Below are 23712 nucleotides of genomic sequence, written 5' to 3'. Positions count from 1 at the left end.
ATGCAGCAGATCTCCCTAGACACTGTCTGCACTCACACAACCCTGGCATGCAGCAGATCTCCCTAGACACTGTCTGCACTCACACAACCCTGGCATGCAGCAGATCTCCCTAGGCACTGCAGCAGTGAAAGGGGTGAAGCTCCTCACAGTGTAGTGGTGCTGGCTTTTTTCAGGGCTCTCTCTGTGAGCTTCCACTTTAGACCCCACTACGTCATCTTCAGAATAACATTGAATACTCCTCTGAGCTCTACATGCATGCTTTCACATCAGGATTAGACCAGAAGTCAAGTCATTCTTTGTCAATCCTCAAACGCGCCATACAAAAACTGCATACTCTTGTAAACCTGGGGCATATTTACAAGAAAATGGCAGCAAGTTTTGCAGCTCCACGCTCCACCATTTCCAAAATGCAGGGATGTGCTCTTTTTGCAACAATATGGCACAGCCCTGTGTTTTCCTCTAGTGCTGGCTCTAAAAATAGCTGCCTAGAGCCAACACAGACACCCTTGCACCATAGTGCAATGGTGCCTGCATTGCAGGGAATGACTGTTTACCTTTCTGCAACACTCGATAATGGGCGTTTGCTACTTCAATCGTCAGTAGTAAATCTGCATTATTTAATGTTTGCTTATGTGCAGGAAGAGACGCCTTCCTGCACGTAAACAATAATTAATGGTGTTTTTCTCTTTCTATGTGTGGTGCAGGATTTGCTTGGTACTTAAAGCTAAATATACATATGGGCCAACAACTGCAGATGCAAAAACTGTCTATCTCTACTTTCTCTCATTTTGCCATCCTGTTCCCTTCAAGAGAATTCCCAGTGGTGTCTTATGACTGAGAATCCATTGTTCCGCCATACTCCATCATCCAGAGGTCTGAAGGGACCTCCATTTGGTTCCTTCGATCAATCAATCAGAGAATTGTAAGCGCGCTACTCACCCGTGAGGGTTTTAAGGTGCTGAGGGGGGGTGGGGGGGGGTCCGCAGATCTGTTTAGCCGAAGAGCCAGGTCTTGAGGGTCTTGATTAGACTTGGCAACTTTTGGCGTGTTTCCCCTGAGTTTTTGCTTTCTGCCCTCCTGGTTTTGACTCTGTTTTTGCTGGTATAACGTTTCTGCACGCTTTTCGCACTGCTGATCAGTGGTAAAGTGCTGGTGCTCCTGTGGTAAATTGTGTTATGATTGGATGTGTGATTTACTTGTCAGTCCCCAGTAAAGGGCACTGCAGGTGCAGAGGCTTGTGACTCAACTGCCTGCAGCACGGATTATGCCACCCACATACGTAGCCGTCTTCAACCTGGCTGAAGACGGCTGAAATGACAGAAATCGGTCCTAGGATGCTTGTTTTCGGTCCAGGGAAGGCATGGCTTGGCAGTTCGGGCTGGACTGTTCCCATGAGGCACAGGGTCAGACTGATTTGCATATGGCCATGTCTGAACTGGGGTGGCAGAGTGGGCTAAAGAACGGTGATGGATCAAACCCAGATCTGTTGACTGGGTGTGAGTGTTTGATTTTGTTCTGATGCTCCGTCCATCACCACCCTCTTTTGTACCGCTTTGAATGCCTGAACTCAGCGTCTAAAGCCGCAGCCTTTAGCGAGGGTGCCCCCTTCATTCTGAGTTCATAAAGGCCACTTTTAGAAAGTGGGTATTATTTTGCTCGGTCATCCCGTGTGCCTCTGTTGGAATGTGGATTGCCTGTCTGGTTTTTGGACGACAGATGGCTAGGAAGCAGGGTGGCTCCCGATAGTCTAGGTAGGTCAGGAAAGGGCTAAATAGACCTGGGTTGTGATGGGGGGAAGAGGGAGGAGATTTCCTTGCACCTCAAAGGGCCTGGTCTGCCTCTGATTAAGCCGTCTCCACCTCCTACCAGGAATTCACACCAGAGAAGGCCCAACTGGTTCTGGCCGGACACAGACACCCTGTGCCGGAGAAGCTGCTAAAAGGAACGACTGCTTTGCTGCTTGCTTTTGCTGGGCTGACCTGCAGTGGCTGCTTCTGTCTTGGCCAGTGAAAGGCCTGGACTGGACTTTCTGCAACCGAATTGATGAGACTCTCCAAGGCCTTGAGGTAGAGCTTTCCCCCTGTTCACCAAGTCTCAGGAACAGTAAAGACTTCAGGTTCTTTCTTGTTTTGTGCTGCAACCCGAAGAACACCACTCGACGGCGTCTACGATGACCCTGCTGAACCGGTGTCCTGAAGGCACCGCACAGGGCACCGCAGCAACGGTGCGCTGTGACCCTGGTCTCACCGACGACGCCTGCTGACGCCATCACCTATCCGCTGCTCGCACCGCGACCTCTGGGCCTGCACTCTGCACTGCCTTGCTACACAACGGCACCGTGGCCTTCCTGATGCCGCCACCTCCCACCAAAATCGATGCCGGTGCTTGCATTGTGGTTCAGGGGCACCGCTCGTAAGTTACACAACGCACCGCCCTCATCTCACACCGCAGCCTCCAGTTTGTCAGCCGATGAGAGCGCTTCAGCAATGACAATGCTGCTGCTTGCACCGTGACCTGCTAGCACCGTGACGAGCACTGCCTCCAACTCTCACCGCGACCCTGGTCTCATCGGCAACGCCATCTGACGCCGCCACCGAGCCGCTGTTCGCACCGCGACCTGGGGGCACAGCACACTGCACCGCTGCACTTCACACCGCAGCACCCAACGCATGTTGGCGCCAGCGCTCCTGATCCCATCAAAAAGGAGCTCGACCTGCAATGCGAGTGACTTCAAGGATCCCATCGCCCTGCTACTTTGAAAGGTACTGTTTGCAGGTCTTCCCGACACCGTAGCTGGCCTGCGACCCCACGGTCAGCCAGAACTGTTTTTGGATGTGTGTGTTCATGACACACCGGTAGAACTGTGAACTTTTAAGTATAGTACTGTTGATTTTTATCGTTTTTGGTCTTGTTTTAATTATATATAAATATTGGATATTTTACTAAACTGGTGTGGTGTCCTTTTGTAGTTCGTACACTGTAATATTGCTGGTTAGGTGCAAACGCTTTACACACTGCCTCTAAGATAAGCCTGACTGCTCGTGCCAAGCTACCAAGGAGGTGAGCAGGGGTTATTTTAGACATGTACCTCCCTAATCCTGACTAGAGTGGTGGTTTTTGCCTGGCTTCAGCCCGCGCCCTACCCTACTAAAAATCCTATTTGTAGTCTTCCTGAAGGTGTTCAGTGGGCATGTCTGATGTCTGCCGGTAGCTCGTTCCAGGTCTTGGTTGCAATGTGAGAGAAGGATCTTCCGCCTGCTTTGGCTCTCTGGATGCGCGGGGTTTCGGTCAATGCGAGGTTGGAAGATCGAAGGTTTCTTTTGGGTACATGGAAGTTGATACTGTCGTTGAGGTTTTTGGGACCTTTGTTGTGTAGGCATTAGTAGGTGTGAATGAGGATTTTTAAAGCAACTCTTTTCTCCACGGGGAGCCAGTGGAGACTTCGCAGGTGTTGGCTGATGTGCTCATGTTGGGGGATGCAGAGGAGGAGTCTGGCAGCGGTGTTCTGTATTGGCTGGAGTTTGCGGAGTGGGGACTGGTTTATACCGGCGTAGAGTGCGTTTCCATAGTCCAGTCTGCTGGTGATGAGTATGTGGGTGACTGTCTTCCTTGACTTAGGGGGGATCCACTTGAAGGTCTTGCAGAGGATGTGGAGGGTATTGAAGCAGCTGGAGGTGACGGGGTTGACCTGTCAGTTCATGGTGAGTGATGAGTCGAGTACGATGCCGAGGTTCTTGATGTGGTCTGAAGGGGTAGGTAGGCTTCCAAGGGCGGTCGGCCACCAGGTGCTGTCCCATGCAGAAGGGGTGTGTTAGAAATGGGGGTCTCTAGTTGGCAATGGCTGGCCACTGTCCAAGTAGGGACCCTTCTTCCTAAGTCAGAGTAAGCAGCCTACACCCTTTGACAACCCCTGCTCAACCCTGTGGTAACGTAGCACGAGCAGCTAGGCTTATCTCAGAGGCAGTGTGTGAAGCATTTATGACCATACACAGTAATATAATGAGGAACACTACAAATGGACACCACTCAAGTAGTTATAAAACATAGGTATATTTATATAGACTTAATCACAAGACCAATGACAGTAAAAATCCACAATACTAGAAAAATAGGGTTACTTTAAAAATGCTGCAAAAATAGTTAAAGGTGCACAAAATGACGTTCAGTTCAATGCAGTGGTCTCTGCGACCCTTTTACTCACAAAGTATCTGGATTCTGTGGCAAAGCAACAAAAATGTCGCTAAGGAGTTGTAGCGATAAATTTCCTCACGCTAACCAGCGATGCGTTGAATCCTTACCGCAAGGGAGGATGATGCGCTGGGTTGCGGGCAGGACAAAGCGACAAACTTCTTCACGCTAAGCCGGTGATGCGATAAAATCCTTGCCGCTAAGGAAGGATGATGCACCGAGCCTGTTGCGTGTGCGATCTTGCTGCGATGAAAGAAAATGACGCTCCGTGAGGGAGCGACGATCCTGATGCGATGCGATGCGGGGAAAATGGCGAACGCTCAGCGTCCGCGCTGCGATGAGCTTGATGCGATGATTTGGGGTTAGCGAGCGCTTTGGGACCCGCTAACAAGCAATGCGACAATCCTTGTGTTAGCGAGTGTTTTCAGACCCGCTGACAGACTCTGCGACGATCTTTGGGATAGCGGGCGTTTTCAGGCCCGCAGACAGGTGATGCGACGATCTTCGGGGATAGCGGGCGTTTTCAGGCCCGCTGACGGGTGATGCGATAATCTTCGGGTTTAGCGAGCGCTCGGCGACAGCTGAGCGACGATTTTTCTCACGCTCACCAGCTGCAGCGGCTCGCTAACAGGGGTTAGCGACGATTTTCAGCACTCTTTTCTCAGCAGTAGAACTAGAGGCCCTGGAACTCACAGGAGCCTCACCTGCAGATAGAAATCCTCGCTGGGAGGAAACAGGAGGCTGGTGGTGGAGTCTGATGTGCCTGAGACTCCCGCAGGAGGCTAGCTCTCTTCTAGCCCTTGGGTAATTGCTGTAGCAAAAGTAAAGGTTCAATCAAAGTTTCTTTTCCTGTTCTCTTCAGTCCAGTAGTAACAACTGCAGGCCAGTCCCAGAAACAGCACACAAGCACAAGGACCGTCCTTCTCCTGCAGATTCCTGTAGTAACACGGACAGAGGTTCTTCTTCTTGTTGTCCAGGAGCAATACAAATTGTAGGGGTTGGGGCACAAATATTTATACCCCCAAAGTCTTTGTTCTTAGGGGTCCCAAGTCTCTGAACCCAGCCAGAACCAGTTCTGCCCAGCCCTGGAGCACTTTGTTGATCAGGCTGCATCCTTCCTTTCAGAAAGAGGGGGTCTGCCTCAGACGCACAGTGGGAGGTGGAGCCAGCATTCACCTTGCCAGGCACAGCCCTATTCAAGTGCAGGAGCTACCCCTCCCCTCACTCCAAGGCAGATCTCTCTATTCAACCCAGGTCTGACTCAGCCTGCCCTGTCCCTCCAAAACCAGACAGCCAATACACATAATAGCAGAGTACACTGGAAGGCTTAGGCAAGAAAGTACCTATACTCTAAAAGTGGTAGTTTCAAACACAGAATATAAAAATAACCTTCACTAAAAGATGTATTTTAATATTCTGAGCTCAGGCATACTAAATTCGTTTTTCTACCATGTTCTGTGGGTCAGTTAGGACTATAGGATGTAATAGCCCAGACTTCCCATTCTGGCCTATGGAGAACAGGTAGCCTTACAGTAGTGAAAAACGAAATTGGGTGTAATTCACTACTAGGACATGTTCCACACATCAGAGCATGTCCTACCTTACACATACAATGCACCCTACCATAGGGGTGGCTGACATGATGCCAAGGGAAGGTTCAGGGGCTGGGAAGTGGGGGCACTTCACAGCCAAGATGGCAGTCCTGGACTGCACGCAGACACTGCAGTGGCAGGTCTGAGACACACTTTACAAGCTGCTTCTGTGGGTGGCACAAACCAGTGCTGCAGGCCCACCAGCAGCATTCGGTTTACCAGCCCTGGGCACACATGGGCCACGTTACTAGGGACTAACAGGTAAACCAAATAAGACAATCAGGGATATACCAATTCACATAGTCATATTTACAAAGGGAGAGCATATGCACTTTAGCACTGATCAGCAGTGGTAAAGTGCCCAGAGTCATAAAGCCAACAAAAACAGGTTAGGAAAAATCCAGGAGGGAGGCAAAAAAGCTTAGGGATGACCCTGCAAAAAGGGCCATTTCCAACAGGGTGTTACTGTGGACAAGGGCTTCTGTCTTCTTGGTATTGAGCTTCAGGCAGCTGTTGGTCATCCTGACTGCGACGTCTTGCATTCCTTTCTGGAAGTTGAGTTTGGCAGTGGTGGGGACTTTGATGAGGGAGAGGATGAGCTGGGTGTCGTTGGCGTAGGATACCATGTTGAGGCCGTGTTGTCAGACGATGACTGCGAGGGGGGCCATGTAGATGTTGAAGAGGGTGGGGCTAAGTGATGAACTCTGTGAGACTCCGCAGGTGATTTTTGTGGGTTCGGAGAGGAAGGGTGGGAGTCTGATCCTTTGGCTTCTTCCGGTGAGGACTGATCAGATCCAGTCCAGGGCTGTTCCTTGTATGCCTGCGTCGTGTTGTCTGGCGACTAGTGTGCAGTGGGTGACGAAGGCTGCTGATAGGTCGAGTAGGATGAGGGCTGTGGAGTGGCCTTGGTTCAGGAGGGTGCGGATGTTATCTGTGGCGGGGAGTAGGGCGGTCTCTGTGCTGTGGTTGCTTCGGAATCCGGATTGGGACAGGTCGAGGACCGGGTTCTCTTCAATGAATCGTGTCAGTTTCCTGTTGACTGTTTTCTCTGCAACTTTGTCTACAATGGGGAGGAGCGAGATGGGCCAATCGTTATTGAGGTCAGTGGGGTCAGCTGTGGGCTTCTTGAACAGGGGTCTGACTTCCAGTCATCTGGGAAGGTGCCTGTTTTGAAGGTGGTATTGATGGTGCATTGTAGTTCATGTGCAATGGTGGCCGCGGCTCTGTGGTATATTTGAGGGGGGCAGGGATCGGTGGGGGCCCCGGGGAGAATGCTTTTCATGGTCGAGGCGATGGCTTCTGTCGTGATCAGTGTCCAGTTGGATATGATGGGCTGGCTGGTCTTTCTAGGGGGCGGGGCAATCTGTGGCACCTGGTGGTCGATGAAGTTGTGGTAGAGGTTTCTGATCTTGAGGAGGAAATAGGTTCCAAGCTTGTCGCAGAGGTCTTGGGATGGTGTGATGTCTATGGCTTCGCTGCGTGGGTTGGTGAATTCTTGAATGGCACTGAAAAGTTCCTTTGAGTTGGTGGAGTTGGCCAGGATTTTGTTGTGGATGAAGTTCCTCTTGGTGGCTCTGATCTGGTTGTGGTAGTCCATCATGGCGTCCTTGTAGGTGGTATGGTTTTCGGTTGTCTTGGTGTTTCTCCAGTTCTTCTCCAGGTGTCTACAGGTGCATCTGGCTTCTGGGAGAGCGGTGGTGAACCAGGCGGCTTTCCTGGGGTATTGTCTGTCGGGGTTGCCTAGTTGGAGATCCAGGTGTGGAGTTCTCTGGCTGCGTCGTTTGCGTCGGGTGCCCAGATGTGGTTGTCTCGAGTGAGGGTGGAGTTAAGTTGCTCGTCAGTAACTTTGCTCCAGTTCCTTCATGGTAGGCATGGGGCTGGTTTGGGTGCCTTGGGTTTGTTGATGGCGAAGTGTATGCAGTGGTGGTCGGACCATGGCAGCTGCATTGTGTGGCTGAATTGGATGCTGTTTCCTGCCGCACAGATGGGGTCGAGGGTGTGTCAGGCTCTGTGGGTCAGTGTGTTGACGACTTGTTTAAGTCCGATGCTGGCGAGGTTGTCACGAAGGGTAGTAGAGTTGGGGTCGCTGGGGTTGTCGAGGTGGAAGTTCAGGTCTCCAATGAGCTTGTAGTTTGTTGAGGCGATGGCGTGGGGTGCGATGAACTCAGTGATGGTGGTGGCGAAGGGTGTTCGGGGGTCGGGAGGGTCTGTCAACGAGGGTTCCTTGGAGTGTGATTTTGGGGGTGGTCTGGATCTGGAAGTGCAGGTGTTCAGCAGAGGGGAAGGTTTCGCTGGAGGTGGTGAGGTGGAGGGTGCTCTTGTGGGTGATAGCAAGGCCCCCTCCTGGGTGGTTGGGGCGGTCTTTCCTCTGGATCTTGTATCCGTCTGGGATGGCGGTGCTGATGTCGGGGGCAGAGGATGCGTAGGTCCAGGTCTCTGTGAAGAAGGCGAAGTCGGGCAAGAGAAAGTCGAGTAGGTTCCAGATTTCCATGACGTGTTTGTGTACGGAGCGTACGTTGAGGAGGATGCATGTTAGGGTGTCACCGGTGCTGGCGTCAGCGGTGTTGGAGGCCTGGGTACGATGAGGGTCTGGCAGAAGTGGAGGCAGGAGAACTGGCCATGGGTCGTGTTCGGCGAGGCCTGTTGGCATTCTCTAAGTCTTCCAGGGTTGAGTGCGAGGAGGGTGGTGGTGTCGTAGCGATGGGTAGTGGGAGGTCCAGGGCTCCTGGCACTGGCCGCAGTCGGGTCATGGACTGGCGCAGACGGGCTTGACTTGTGGTGTGCCCACGCCGCCATTAAGTAGGGGAGGTGGAAGGGAGGAGAGACTGGGAGGTGGGAGCGGGGGAATTCCAGGAGGGGGGGATTTCAGGGGGGAAAACCAGGGAGGAGGTGCCACAGGGGCGAAAGGCGAATGGAACAGGCAGACACAAGAAAATAAAAACAGTGATGGAATTAGAGCAAATCACAGATGGGCACAATAACAGTGGAACAACAGGGAAAAATAAAGACGAAAAACAACAAAAAAAAGATGGGAAAGGTCTGTCCAGACCTCCAATGCCAGGGTGGGCTCGTTTTCTCATGGATTAAACTTCTTTCACCAATTAAGAGCGGCTCTTCGTTTATTACCACTGACTTTGTGATTACCACACTCAGTTTACTTCTCCTCATCCTGTCTAGTTTATGTCCTTGAGTAAAGTGATGTGATCAAAGGCAGCACAGAAGGCTCCTGGAAAATGCATGGTTAGAGCCATACAGTCTGGCTTGCGGGTGTTATTGTGCTGTGAGTGGTCTGATGTCCCTATTTCACTCTTCAAGGGCAACCCATTGAAGCACGCAGCAAAGCATCTTTACCTGGGCTGTTCTCAGTGAGTGGTGGGTTCACTCCTGGGAAAGGGTGCTTAAGATCTCAGGTCTCTCTGGCTCTCATTATATGCATTATATTGGGGAAGGTAGCAAGAGGTGTGAAAATGCAGGGTGTCACTCACCTAATGCTCATTCCTGTTGTCTGTTTACCACAAGTACAGGAGATGCCTCTTGGGATTATGGCACCCTAAATATATAATCTACTGCATTTAATAAAGCGCAGAACCCACATGAGAGTGGGGTAAATCCCTGGTTAGAGTTGTCTCTCCCTTGCCCTTTACCATTCCTTTTCCTGATTTATCCTGCAGGAGATACATAGCACACTGCTCACAATATAATCCTGTCTGTTTATTCTGGTTGCAGAGCCGGTTATTAAACCCACAGTGACTTGTGTACCCTCGCAACTGGTGGAGAACCGGGGTCCTGCGGAGATAACCTGTGACAGCTCAAGCGCAGCTGTCACAATCCTCTGGTACTTTAATAGCACTTCGGCTCTACCTGGAAATATCATTCAGTCTCCAAACAACAGAACTCTTACCATCACCAACATATTCCGGGGGGATTCAGGGATCTACCAGTGCAGGGCCCTGAACCCTGTCAGCAGCAACATGAGTGACCCCCAGACTCTTACTGTCACCTGTAAGTAATCCCAGAGTTCTCTCTCTCCTGTCTCCCATCCCTTTCTCTGGTAAAGACAGTCACAGCTCACAGACCCTCTCTCTGTTCCATTACAGATGGGCCGGAGGACGTGAAGATTGATCTACCAGGTTCTCAGTCACTACAAGTGGGGGGTAAACTCTCTTTCTCCTGCACTGCGGAGTCCTTCCCAGCACCAGAGTACCAGTGGCTTCTCAATGGTACTGATCTAAAGAGACCTGGTAACACATACACCGTTGAGAAGGTGTCTTCACAAGATGATGGGAACTACACATGTGTGGCTCACAACACAGTCACTGGCCTGTCTGTGAAGGCTTCTTTCTCTATAACTGTAAATGGTAAGTAGTCCAGGAATAAATAGACTCAAAGCCTGTATCTTCAAGGCCAAAACCACTTCTGAAATTGAAGATGTGAATTTAGCATTTTTCAAATTCCTTTCTGGGACTCTGGGCCTCATCCATTTTCAGATGTACTACATTGCTCCACTTCTCTCAGAGCCTCTTCTTTAAATACCTTTCTTTTCTGCCCTCTCACTTTGCATTATTTTTCCAGCTGTAGTTACTTGTAGCCTCATTTAGAGGATGTGGATTAGGGCAGCCCGGCATGTCTTCTTGCTGCGCTGCCCTACGTCAAAGTGAAAGTGCAGGAATTTACCGTATTTATCCAATACAGTGCATTCCTGTCCTTTCCCCCTGCGCTGGTGCAGTTTTGGCTGCCTGGTGCCTAGGGATGCGGGAGCTCAGGGAGTTGCAATACGTGGAAATCTGCAGAGTTGCATAAAAACTCAATGGAATTCCTCAGTTGCTCCACTCGCCAACCCCTATATGGCTAAATACATAGGGGCAGATTTACAATAACTGGCGCATCCCTACATATCAGCAGGGATGCGCCAGTTATTTTGCGTCACGGCAGACACCTCTTGTGCCACCATGGATGCGCCGCATTTACAATGACGCATCTGCTGCCGTAAAGGTGACGCATTGCTGGAGTCGCATCGCAAGCGCGAAGCAGCTCCAGCAAGGCTCCAGCAAGGCTCGGGGTGCCCCTATGTCTAACATGCTGCGTCAATCCTTACGCCTGCTTCAAGCAGGCGCAGGGTTTTGACGCAGCATGGCCATAAAAGTGACTGAGTGAAATCTTGTAGATTTCACTCAGTCACTTTTAGGAGGCATTCCAGATCCGGAACGCTCCCCCCTGCGCCGGAACGCCCACATGTGGCACAGGGCTTTACAACGTGACGCACCTCCCTAGATGCGTCACATTGTAAATACCCCGCAGCATGGGGCTGGCTTTGCGCCGCCACTGCGTCACAAAAGTGATGCAACGGCGGCGCAAATGTGGCGTACGCGGCATGTAAATCTGCCCCCTAGTTGCTGTTCCCAATGATTTTACCTCACTGCAGGCTGAAAGATACTGGCCTTTCATAGTATTCGAAAGCACGGTTCAGATTTACTGGAGAAGCCTGAGATCAGCTCAAATGAAACGTCATAAGAAGAATGAAGCCGACTTTGGAACATTTCAGAGAGCTCAGTGTGTTATTTACAAATGCATTTCCCACCTGCTTGTGGAGACTGCAGAGTGCACTCCAGAGAACTCGCATAGTGACATTCTTATTCCCGACTCAGTTGGTGCGACAATTGTCTGTAAATGCAATGCTTCCAGGTCGCCTGAAAGCCAGTATCAGCGCTGGACATGGTCTGAGTGAAAAAGAGACTCGTGATGTGTAAGGTGGCCTGAGACTCGAGCCCTTTTGGTTGCCCAGGCAATCCCAGTGCACTGACCAGAAGTCCGAATTGCGGGTTGGCTGCGGAGTCTGCATGTGCCTTTGCTGCACTGTCGGAGCTGCCCTCCACTACTTGGCAGTGACGTCAGACAGCTTGGGGGGGAATGGCTTTGTGGGCAGGTTATTCTGCAGTCATTCAGTGATGGAAGCCGAGGGAAACATGAGCCTGGTAGCAAGCAACAGCTGTCTGAAAACAGACAGCCAGACCCTGCTGCTGCCACTCGGGATTCTTGGTGTGGGAATGGGCTTGTGTAGTGGCAGCATGCCAATTTGTAGTGAGGCTGGTCTCTCCCGGTAAGGGCTATGACTGTCGGCATTAGGCGAAGTCATGGTGGGCTGGATAACAGTCTGTTTGGTTCACTCAGGGGCTGTGCAGATGCTGTCTGTAGTGCTGTGTTGCCTTGATATCTAGGGGCGTTCAACTCTGTCGGTGACTGGTACATCTGTTACGCAGCTTTGGCAGAGTTTTTGCTAAACTTCTCCCTCCAAGCAGAGTGCAGAGTGAACAAAGCTCCATGAACTCTGCCGGCAGAATGTAGTTTACCGCCCACCCCTACTAGTGCCACACAGGCACTATTGCACCATGGTGCAAGGGTACCTGTGTTGTAGACAGGATTGTTTAACTGCAGGATGGGACACCTTCCTGCACAAAAACAATCCATTGAGGTGTCTTCCTCTTTCTACTTGTGTTGCAGAATGGAGCACACATAGAAAGAGGAATAAACCAGGAGAAATAAAGTTATTTCTATTAGTTACGCCTCATCTCCTGGCTACCTGCTGAAAAAGCTGCAGGTGGTCCAGAATGCGGCAGCCAGGCTTCTTCTTGACTTGCCTTTTAGAAGTAGTGTGAGCCATCATCTGCGCTCATTGCACAGGATGCCCATTATGGCAAGGGTAAAATTCAAATCACTAATCATTTCCCACCGTGCACTCTACGGCCATGCACCTACGTACCTGCAAAAACGTTTCTCCTTCCATGCCCCTGTGAGACAATTACTCATCTCAGATTCTGGCTCTGGTTCCCGGTTTTAAATGCCAGAGGTTAGGTGGCAGCTCGCCCGCCCGGAAAGCTGCTGTGGCCTGGAATGCCCTTCCCTTTGCACTTCGGAAAATTAAAGATCCACTGACTTTTAGAAAGCTCCTGAAAACTCATCTCTTTGCCCAGGTTTTTTTCTTCCCACCCCACGCTGGCTCCGCCTCGGGACGCTCTTGAGTATCTGTGCGTGCTATTAAAATAAATAACATAACATAACATCTCGGCAGGTGTAAAGTTTTGGAGCGTCCCCAGGTTTACATTGTCTTTTAAATCTGGGGAAGCGTCAATATCCTGGGCATTGAGTAGAAACACCAACCACAACGCCCATGGAACGCCTCCCAGGCACAGAGTAAGGCTGCCTTGCACACTCCATATCTCCATATCTATGCGGCCATTCCAAGTACGCAAAGTGGCTCTGCGAGGCCTCACAAATATGATTTGGTGGTTTGCCCCGTCAGAGCATCACATGAAGTAATGCTATGGCAGCGCAAGCGCCTCATAAACATGCCAGTTTGTCCTTAACCAAGCTCTGAGAAAATATAGCTTAATCCCAGTTCTTCAGTAGAGAAGATCTGAAAAAGATCCCAATGGACCTATTATCATTCGTGTTCCATGGGTTCAGCATCTCTCCAGCTGCAGGGGCCGTGCAGTGCGAGGCATCAAAACGAGTGAAAGGAAGAGAGAAATCGTCAAAATACACGTTTCATCTAAATACACTGCGTATTCTTCAACAATATTGTGAAATGTATATATATAGTCAAAAAAATCATAATGTCGAAAATATCATATGACAGAATATAGAAGGTAATACAAAGACATCCATACCCACTGTGTGAAGGTGTAGAGTGGGGGGCGGGCTTTGAGCCTTCCCCTTTGAATGAAAATGAGCAGTTGTGGTAATAGTTCCTTGAGGTTGTGCTGACCCTGTCTCACATGTGGTGCTGAAATACTGTTTCTTTTTTCATACATATTTTATTCTTTTGGTTTGTCCTTTTATACCTTGCATTTTATATTGCTTTCTAAACATACTTGTAAATAATATATTTTTTAACTATTTAGTTCAGCTGGTTAGATTTTGTGTTATACGTTGTTATTTTGTGAAGTATTTTTAATTATCTTAGAGTAGGACAAGGTCCTCACATCAGCTCCCCTTGTGGCATTGGTTGGCTCTGTTATCTGTCTTTTGCCCTTCTGCTTGTTTAGCCTGCTTGTTTTTCCCATCTACTTGATTGTCTTGTTTATGTGGCAGTTTTGTCACAGTTTCTGCTGTTCTGTGTTGCTGTTCTGCCTTGTGTCTTTTTCCCATTGTATTACTTGTAGTCTACTCGTTTACCCAATTTACCTGATTGTTTTGTTTTTTGTCACAGTTTTTGCTGTTCTTTGTAGCTGTTCTGTCTTGCGTCTTTTTGTATTGCTTACAGTCTGCTTGTTTTCCCCATTTGCCTAATTGCTTTGTTTTTGTCACATCATTGCTGTTCTGTGTGCAGTTCTGCATTGTATCTTTCTGCCCAGTGTATTCTTTAGTTTGCCCTCTTTTTCCAGCCCCCTCGCTATCTGACGTTTCCTCCATCCTGCCTCAAAGCAGACACACCCACCACTTTCCAGTGACGCTCCCACCTCCCAGGACCTACTTAATTGGGGTCACAGCATGACCCAACAGGGGATGCAGATGCGCCATGCGTCCTTGTCTGCACCACTCCTAGCACCAGGTACCCTGGCACTCCAGCCACCCACAGATACTTTGTCTCAAAGCTCTAGACCCCAGACACCGCAACAACACCTGCTGCATCGCATCTCCTTGTTCAACTATAGAAATGCTGCTGTGTCGTCTGAAACTCCGGACTTCCTGCACTCATATCTCCGCTCCACATGCATCTCATGGACCACGACCACCCAGGAACCACTCCACTGCCTCCTGGTCAATGCCTGATTGCTCTACAACAAGACCACCTAAATATGGGACACCATCGCTACCCTCATTCCAATGTTTTCTTCATCTTAGAGACCTGGCTCGACCCCCCTCCACCCCTAACATCGCGATGCCCAATGGTTACAAGATGATACACCCGGACCGCTCCGACAAACACAGAGGAGGCATTGCCATCATCGACAAAGAAACCATCTGCTGCACCATCACCAAAGACGACACCACACCGTTCATAGAGCAGTTCCACATCCAAATCCAAACGGACAAAACTACCATCGGAGCAGACCCCAGTATCATGCCCTAGTTTCTGAAAAGCTATCCCAGAATTCATTGCCGCACTCATCATTGACTCCAAGCACTACATCTTCCTTGATGACCTCAACTTCCACCTCTATGACGCCACACAAAGCACAGGATGCACGCTCGGCCCGACGACTCGATCTTCACAGTCAGTGACACAGTCATGTACAGTCACGTCACCAAACTCACTTGGACTGACCACGCCATCATCCACTTCTCCATCGCAGGCAGGTACCCCATGCACCACCTCCAGCCCCCAAGCTCATTCCACCACAACTTGAACAAAGTATGCAAGACCCAATAAACGTATGCCCTCAACACCACCTATCCCGACTTCGCAACAAGTTTCGAACAGCCAGTTCAGAATTTCTATGCCTGGATTAGCAACATCCACAACATCCTCACACTGACAGGCGGCACCCACAGCCACCTGCATACCGCATGTGAGGAACTCACCACTCAGGACACTACAACCTTCATGAATTCCATCCACTCTGGAGCCCCCATGGGCCCCAGATCCCAAAATGTCTTCAACCTCGGCAGCAAGAAAATTAGATGCAAACTCACTGCCATTTTCAACGCTTTCATCACCTTGGCCACATACCCCGTCAGATGGAAGCACAAGAGAGATCAGACCCTTCCTCAAAAGACCCTATGCGACCCCAGTGAACTCAAAAACTACCAATCCATCTCACTGCTTCCCTTCCCCACCAAAGTCCTTGAGAAGGATATCAACCACCAACTCACAGAAAAAGAAACAACCTTCTGGACATCTCCCAATCCAGCTTGTTGCACTGATCACTGCCAATTATGGCATCAGAACTCTCCTTGACAGAGGAGAAATAGTGGCGCTCATCCTCCTTGAACTCCGAGCAGTGTTCCGCACCATATCCTTCCACACTCATCAAGAGACTCCACCACATCAGGATCTATGAACACTCCCTCAAATGGATTGCATGATTCTTCACAGGACAAAACCAGAGAATCCGCCTACCACCCTTCACCTCGGAACCCAAAGTGCCATCTGTGGCATCCCTTAAGGGTCATCACTCAGATACACCCTGTTTAACACTTAAATGATGCCCCTAGCCAACATCGTCAGAACCCATGGCCTCAACATCATATTCTATACATACGACACTCAGGTCATCATCTCGCTCTTAGAAGACCCATCCACCACTAGGACCAACTTTCAAAACTGCATGACAAGTGTTGCTGACTGGATGAAGATGAACTGCCTGAAGGTTAACACAGACAAGATGTAAGTGGTGAACCATACCTCTCCATGGAATGACAGCTGGTGGCCCTCCGAACTCGAACCTACACCCACAAGGACAGACCACGGCGGCAACTTCAGGATCATCCTGAACAGCCAGCTCACCATGAAATGCCAGATCAATGCAGTCTCCTCCACCTGCTTCCACGCCCTCTGCATGCTCCAAAAGATCTACAGATGGCTCTCCTTCAACACCAGGAAAACCGTCACTCAAGCCCTAGTTAGCAGTCGGCTGGACTACGGTAACAAGCTCTACGCAGGAATCACGACCCAACTCCTGAAGAGACTCAAAACAGTTCAGAATGCAGCAGCAAGACTCATCCTCGACCTCACCAAATGTACTCACATCATCCCCCACCTCAGGAACCACCAGTGGCTCGCAATCCACAAAAGATGCCTCTTAAAGAAACTGATGCACGCCTACAAGTCCCTCCAGGACCTAGGACCAGCATACATCAACCACCACCTGAACTTCCACCAACCCTCCTGACAGCTGTGCTCTGCCTCCCTTGCGCACACTCCCTCCATCTACCAAATCTACAGTGGAGGACGATCCTTCTGCTACCTTGCCGCCAAGCCATGGAAAAAACTCCCCCTCCACCTCCGAACAGCATCCATCCTGCAGGAATTCAGAAAGGGACTCAAGACAAGGCTGTTTGACATAGCTCTATAAATCTGAGTTGATTGATTGATTGATTTATTGATAAAGTGGTTCTGTTTTTATCTCATTGGTTATAATTATAAGCGTTTTCTATTAATGTCATTTCTTTTTGGTGGGTAGTGAGGTTTGTAGGGGAATAAGAAAATAATGCTGGTATTACTTTAGCTGATTTTGTAAAAACCAACTGTTTAATATGTTCAAAATAATTACATTTGTAACTTTAATTAGATTTTTAATATTTTCTTTATACAGGGTCCTTGGAATTATGCAATTGTGCGGCCATGGCAATTTTCGCATAATTATAGATGTGCCGCATTTGCCATATAAGACATCATCAGCCTCACTCTGCAGATTTTAACAAAAAACAATATTGTCCCTATCTCAAATGGTTAAAAAAAATTACAAAAAATGCGACAACACGTTACCATGCAGTGGAAGGCCCTTTGCAAAGCTGGAGTGATCAACTTTCTGTCGCTCTGTTGCTATATGTGGGTGTTAAAATGGTACTAATGAGGTGCAACCAATGGCCACAGAGTGTTGCTAAGTTTAACAATTATGAGCAAATGAAGTACTACTATTACATAATGTGCTGCATTATGCTGCTTAATTTTGCCTTTTCTTGCCGCATAAATTACTCAAACCTGCCACATAATTTGTACCTCTGCAGCCGCATAATTCCAGTGGCCCTGATTATTCGACATTTAAAATAATATTTAACTGTAATCATCAGTAACATTAGAATGTATTTCTAATTTTTTGGAACATTTAATATACTTTGTCACTTTTTCCTGTACAACACAAAAAGGAGATTTCCACCCCAGTGGCAGACAGAAACCTCATCATTCCTGTTAGATAGAAATAGTAACTTTAGACTTGTAAATTTGGCTCAACCCCCTGAATTGTTGGTGTTTAGACTTGTTTTCTACACCTTGTAGCCAATTTACATCTGTAAATGGTGAATTGCCAAAAGTAGAGTAAACTTATATGTGTAGATTTACTCATGTGTAAGTTTACCTTTGTGAATTGCCCCTTCTGTATCATAGAGTAGCCAATAAAATTTAGGATGAGGCATAAACATGACTAGTAATTTATAATAAAATCAGAGCAACTGATGACGTGTTGATTGTAGAAGATGCAGAGTTGGAAGAGGTGTTTTATAAGTTTGGAAGGGTACTTGTGGACCGGTTGGGTTTGGCTGAGTATGTTCCCAACATTGTGTTGAAAAATAGAGCCTTGCCTTTCAGACACAAGGCTAGGAGAATTCCTGTGGTCCGAAGACCTGCAGTGAAAGTTTTATTAGACCAGATGGACATTGAAGGAGTCATGAACCAGTCGAAGAAGCTGAGGGTCTGTCTCCCACAGTCATCCAAATATGATGCATTCTCACTCACCATGCATTACAGATTTTGTATCAGTGAGCAACATGCAGACATTATTCATCATGTTGCTAGTACTTATTTATTGATCACAATTATTTTACATTCCTTAAAACAATGCCAGAGATACTTGATAGATAACGTCGAAAAAAACATCAATTGCATATCAAACAACACATTTGTAAATTATGGGCAATTGTTTGAGAAACACAAACAAAATGTCACAGACACATATTTGATAGCACATTTACCAAATGACATGTCAGTTGGTTCCATCCACTTGGTGGATGGGCTTTGTTTATTGCTCTCATGCAGGCACCTCACTGGTACACCCTGCCCTCGTTTGCCGGATGTCCTGTAGCATGGCTGTGACACGCGTAGGAGCGAACAGATTCCTGCTTTTTGTTCACACTTTGCTATACCTGAAGTCTGACCGTGTGACTTGGTTGACCTGTTGCATGAGTCTTTTTGCTTGGTCTCATACACCCACCTGCCTTCCAAAGACACTGGTCCAGCTGCTTAGTCCACGTTCAATGTCTCCCTCTTCCCTCCAATGGCAGGGACCCGGCTCCCTTCAGCTGTTCTCATCCTCCATTGCTGATTGGCTCTCTTTCAGTATTCACCTGTCATCATTGACTGCTCGGATATGCAGCTTGCCTGCCTATCTCGATACTAAGTTGAAATGGCCCTAACTACTTGTCTTTTCCTTGTAATTTAAGGGGACACTGATAGATATTTTGTAAGATATTATTTCAATAGGATCAACATTGGTTTATATGGTTGAGGGAGTGTTATAGGTATAATATGTGTCCCGCTGTCTTCATCCTTGTATGTGCATTGGACACTAAAGCCTGCCTATGGTAGATGCTGGGAACTGTAGTCCAACCGGCCATCACGCGACACATTGACTTACTTCTAAATGATGTGTGCTATAGTTTTTTATGCGTCTCATAGTCGTTATCATAATGATCCATGCTTGTGGATTGGTTATGGTGGATGCTGCTGTCATCACAAGAGAATCCAATGGGAGTCTGACAATGATAACACTACGACAGACTGTGTTCCTCTTCTTAGCAGGAACAACATGGTCTTGACGTTGACAGAAGGTAAAGACTTCTCAAAGTTATATTTACCAACATATCAGGTTAGACAACTTATCTACTTCAGGATTAACCCTTTATAAACCAAAAACAAATATTTGAAGAAGGAGACTTGGTAATGAAGGAGAATCCATATGTGTGGGGTGAAGGTGAACAATGTGTGTGTGAGGATGTAAGAGGAGCTATTGCTGGACCTGCTGTAATGTCTATGTTTGAAGTTGTTTTAACAAGTATTGTCACAGTATTTGCCAATGCCATCAGCACATGAGCATGTTCTCTTGCACAAATGTGAAGAGAGGAAGGAGTTGCTTCTGCCAGGCGTTCTTTGTCTGGCAAGGTTAGGAATTACTTGGTAATTGAACAGGAAGCATTAGCAGCTTTCTGAAAAACTGAGTATTTCTGAAGCTATCTTTGGGGTTTTAAGGTGATTTCGAAAACTGATTATAATCCAATACTCAAAGTTATGATCTTGGGAGGACTAGCAGCCAAGATGAAATTTTACCTTTGAAGCATAGAAAATGGTTTGTAAGCTGTGGATGTGTTAATAGAGAAAGGGTTGTGAAGCAATACTACTGTTTCAGAATGTGCACAACCTTGTTGCAACATTTTGGAATCATTAACCATTGCCATTGTTAATCTTTATTTCGGCACCAAGGGCCATAAAAGCAACATAAATTATCACAATTTACAGTTTAAAATATACACATTAAATCACAAATTATGAAATATTACATAAGATTCGGGCACCACAGAACTCAGTATAAAACTACAAGAAATTCCTGCGCTTTAGCCACATTAACAATAAGTAATGGGTATGTGATGATGCAGGGAGACAAATATGTTCCCCTCAGGTGTCAGCTCCAGATTGTAAGTATTTGCCCATAAAGAGCACCTGGGGTGGCCATGACTTTGAACAATGTCAAGGTGTCAAGGGGAGTTTTGGGAGTGTTGGAAGACCAGGCAAAGAAATAGGTGTTCAAATGTGAGGTGTGTGAGGAAGTGGGGAAGAGCTTGAAGGTTGGTTTGGGTACCGTAACTCTTCACCAATATATAGAGGATCCACGATTGTCATGAAACAAAATGTGTCTCAATTGTATTGACCTTATTTTAGTCCTCACTAGATCCTGCAAGATACGCAGCCGCGGCTGTTGATCTGCATTCTACATTGGTAGACCTGTTATTCATGAGTAATGTGACCATCCACTCTACCACTGGGGCATTGAGGGCAATTTTTAGTAGTGAAGGGATTTTGTCTTGTTGGGTCATCCTTCGGAATGAAGAACATTTTGGAACAATGTGGAATTAGACATACACATTGCCTAGGATAATGGGGACCATGGAAATGGTGGTCAAGTCAGGCGGTTGCGAGGACACTGGGAGACATGTTGTGAGAACACCATCTTGCAATTAATAGTGTATTGGTTAAATCCCGGATTGAGATAATGTGAGATAGATCAGCTGGAACAAAGGTGGCCACAGGATGGTTGCACAAAGTATATGGTGTTGAGATTAAGGCCTAACTCTTCCCATATCAAAATTAAGTTGAATGCCCAGTGCTGCTTCTGGTAATTTACATGCAGAAAGACTGACATTACTTTACTACACAATTTAGGCATATATTTATGAAAATGTATTTCAAAATGTGCCACTCAAATCTTTGCAATACCCATATTCTCTTGTTCATGTATGTCCCTTTAGTACACGCACTCTTCTATCATAATCCTCCAAACTTGCGATGGAGGTGCAGCAGCAGTCGGGGCCCACTGCACCAGATTAGCGCAGCCGCCAGGAATCCACGATCCCTGGTGCTGGTGCGGCAGTCTTGAGGCTGGAATAATTTGCTTGGTGGTGCCAAAGGACCACCTGCCAGACTACAAGGAAATCTGTGATCTGGCTGATGACCGGCAGTTGCATTTGGCAGTGCGGGGCAGTGATGTGTTGCCCTGCTCTCGCACCGTTAAACTCATAATCAGGCGCTAAGCCTTAGTAAAATGACATTATTGGCCAGCACCTCCACTCTAAAATGTGTTACAGCCCCACTGCATGTTCTCAGACCAAGTGTATATAATCCAGACACTCACTGGCTGCTTATATTCTGCTTCCTCCAACAGGCAGCTCTTGCCCCACCCCCTGCTCCTGTTGGCAGACCACCCTGGGCGTGGCCTGTGGCATTCTCCTCGGTGCTGCAATCATTGTCGCAGTGATGGTGGTTCATTATGAGAGACGCTTGAAACAGAAGGACACAAACAAAGGTAAAAGTTTATAACATGGCCCTTATTTTATCTCTCTGCATACTATGAACTCTGCATATGTGACACAACAGTAATGCTTCCATCACTCTTTGTCTTAGAAGAAAATGTGTTCCATAATCCCGGCTTCATCAACGACGCTAATACCCAATACCCAATATGAGAACATGAGAAAAGGGCGTGAGTGACAGTCAGCAGTGAGTAGCAGGCGGTGATGAAGTCATGTAAATAATGCCTCATAATAACAAACCCAATGTATTCATATTGTTTTGCTTTTAATGTTCATTCTGCATGGAACAAAGTGCATAGGCCTTGTGCTCTATGAAGGAAGAGCATAGATTGAGGGCTTGGTTGGAGCCCTGATGCATATTAGACAGTGTGCTATATCTGGCAGATAACCTGCCTCCAACCCTCTGCAGTGACCCCTGAGGTGGCCTGCAGGGACAGTGTGGGAGTGACTACTGTCAGCTGAAGATGCTGCAGAAACTCACCCTTCCTTCATTAGGGGGGCCTTTCTGACCTCTTTAGTACATTTCATTTTAGTAAATGTAGAGGAGCTCCCTGCACTGGGCCTGTGGGAGCGACCCCTGCCTGGCTCTCGAGCCTACATGACGCTGGCAATGCACCTCTCTACATACATTTTCAGTGCCCACATACATAGTCACCATCATTTAATGTGTGTTGGGGAGGGTCGTTCCTCTAACTTTATGAAAGGAACACACACTTGTTTTAAAGTCTGTCCCTCTTTTCATGAAGTACTTTTGCACAAGTTGGCAGATTGTATACTGTAAATGGTTCAATGGATATGCCTCCACCGTGGATTGACAGCGCTGCAAACCAATCCAGGAAAGGACTCTCTACCAAGGGAACATTCTCCAAGAAGCACAGCTCCAGATTGGATGATTAGTGTATGGAAATTGTTGATTATTTGGGGCGAATTTGAGTTCTGTCTAAGTAAGAAGTTCACAGTCTTGTCAAGTCAAAGTTTACTGAATAATCCTGATCTCACTCCCTCAAGTTATGGCACAGAAAAGCCAGGCTAAATGTAGAGGAAATATGAAAATTATATAGCAGTACCAAAACAGGTTCAAAGTCAAAACAAAACATAAAAAAGCTCACAACTAAATCCTAAAAATTAAGAAAAATGTATTAAGTAAAATGACACAAAAATAATTAAAATGGAAATATATATTTTTAAAGTTTTTAGGTAAAAAAGCACAAGGAAACAATCCAGCATCCATAGGTGCAATAGACCAAGACCTAGGCTCAAGTTGAGGTCACCTGTGATGCTTCACCACTAGGCCAGGGTGGAGTTCGTAGAGTTCTGCTATGCAGAACTCCACGCAGTGCTGGAAAAACTTCCCTGCGCTCCATGGAGTTCCTCGAGCAGAGGAGTGCAGTAAGTCGTGCTGAGAGTTTGTCCCATACTTTAATATCAGCACAAACGGCATATCACCCAGCATAAGAGGGTTTTCTGCTGCTCGATTAGATGTTCTACTCGAGTGGCAGCTTTCTCAACACCAGCAGCAGGTTTCTCAACACTTGCGGTAGCGAACAGCTACAACCATGCCGCATTGAGAAATTATGAAGGGAGGTGGTCTAGCATAAGATTTTTCTGACTCATGCTCACAAACTTAACACTGGGGGCCACGCAAGAGGAAAACCTTTATGCCGCTTCACCAGGTTTTTCAGAACTCCGCTGATATAGCAGAATTCATTGCTCATGCCTATCCACAGACAAGAAATCCCAGACGTGGGTCCCTTGCTCACTTTGCCACTGGATTCAAGCTAGCCTGGCTGATGAAGGGTGTTACCTAGAAACGGGTCCCAGGATGTTTGTTTCCGGTTCAGGGAAGACCTGGCTTGGCAGTTCAGGCTGGACTGTTCCCATGAGGCACGGGGTCAAGACTGATTTGCATATAGCTGGGTCTGAACTGAGGTTGCGAAGTGAGCTAAAGAATGATGAAGGACTCAACCCAGATTTGTGACTGGGGTTGAGTGTCTGAAAAGTTTCAGCGCTCCGTCCATCATCTCCTTATGTTTGCCATACCTATCCACTGCCCAAAAATCCCCCTCTCCTGACCCTACCCAAAAATCTACTAAATGCAATATGGGTTCTCTGAAAGCTTGCCAATGCCCCTCAGGTCCCAGATGTACTGACCAGTCAACATAGCGAAAAACTGCAAGTCGCTAATTGGTACCTA

General features: G+C 47.7%; 1 protein-coding gene across 2 annotated transcripts in view; it reads left to right on the top strand.

Annotated features, from left to right (window-relative positions):
- Positions 1–23712, top strand: part of LOC146808729 (cell adhesion molecule CEACAM6-like) — a 185445-nt gene that overhangs the window by 90483 nt on the left and 71250 nt on the right. Inside the window, exons 4-7 of one of the 2 annotated variants that reach the window (XM_085615538.1) lie at positions 9507–9782; positions 9878–10138; positions 21371–21511; positions 21613–21705. In XM_085615538.1, the coding sequence (XP_085471664.1) occupies positions 9507–9782; positions 9878–10138; positions 21371–21511; positions 21613–21671 (737 nt within the window). In that variant the 3' untranslated portion in view covers positions 21672–21705. Of the gene's footprint in view, positions 1–9506; positions 9783–9877; positions 10139–21370; positions 21512–21609; positions 21706–23712 lie in introns of both variants that reach the window. The other variant, XM_085615537.1, reaches the window with a different exon arrangement.

This window comes from Triturus cristatus, chromosome 7 (assembly GCF_964204655.1).
Source record: "Triturus cristatus chromosome 7, aTriCri1.1, whole genome shotgun sequence".
In the NCBI taxonomy this organism is placed as follows: domain Eukaryota; kingdom Metazoa; phylum Chordata; class Amphibia; order Caudata; family Salamandridae; genus Triturus; species Triturus cristatus.
This window is presented reverse-complemented; position numbering and strand designations above follow the sequence as displayed.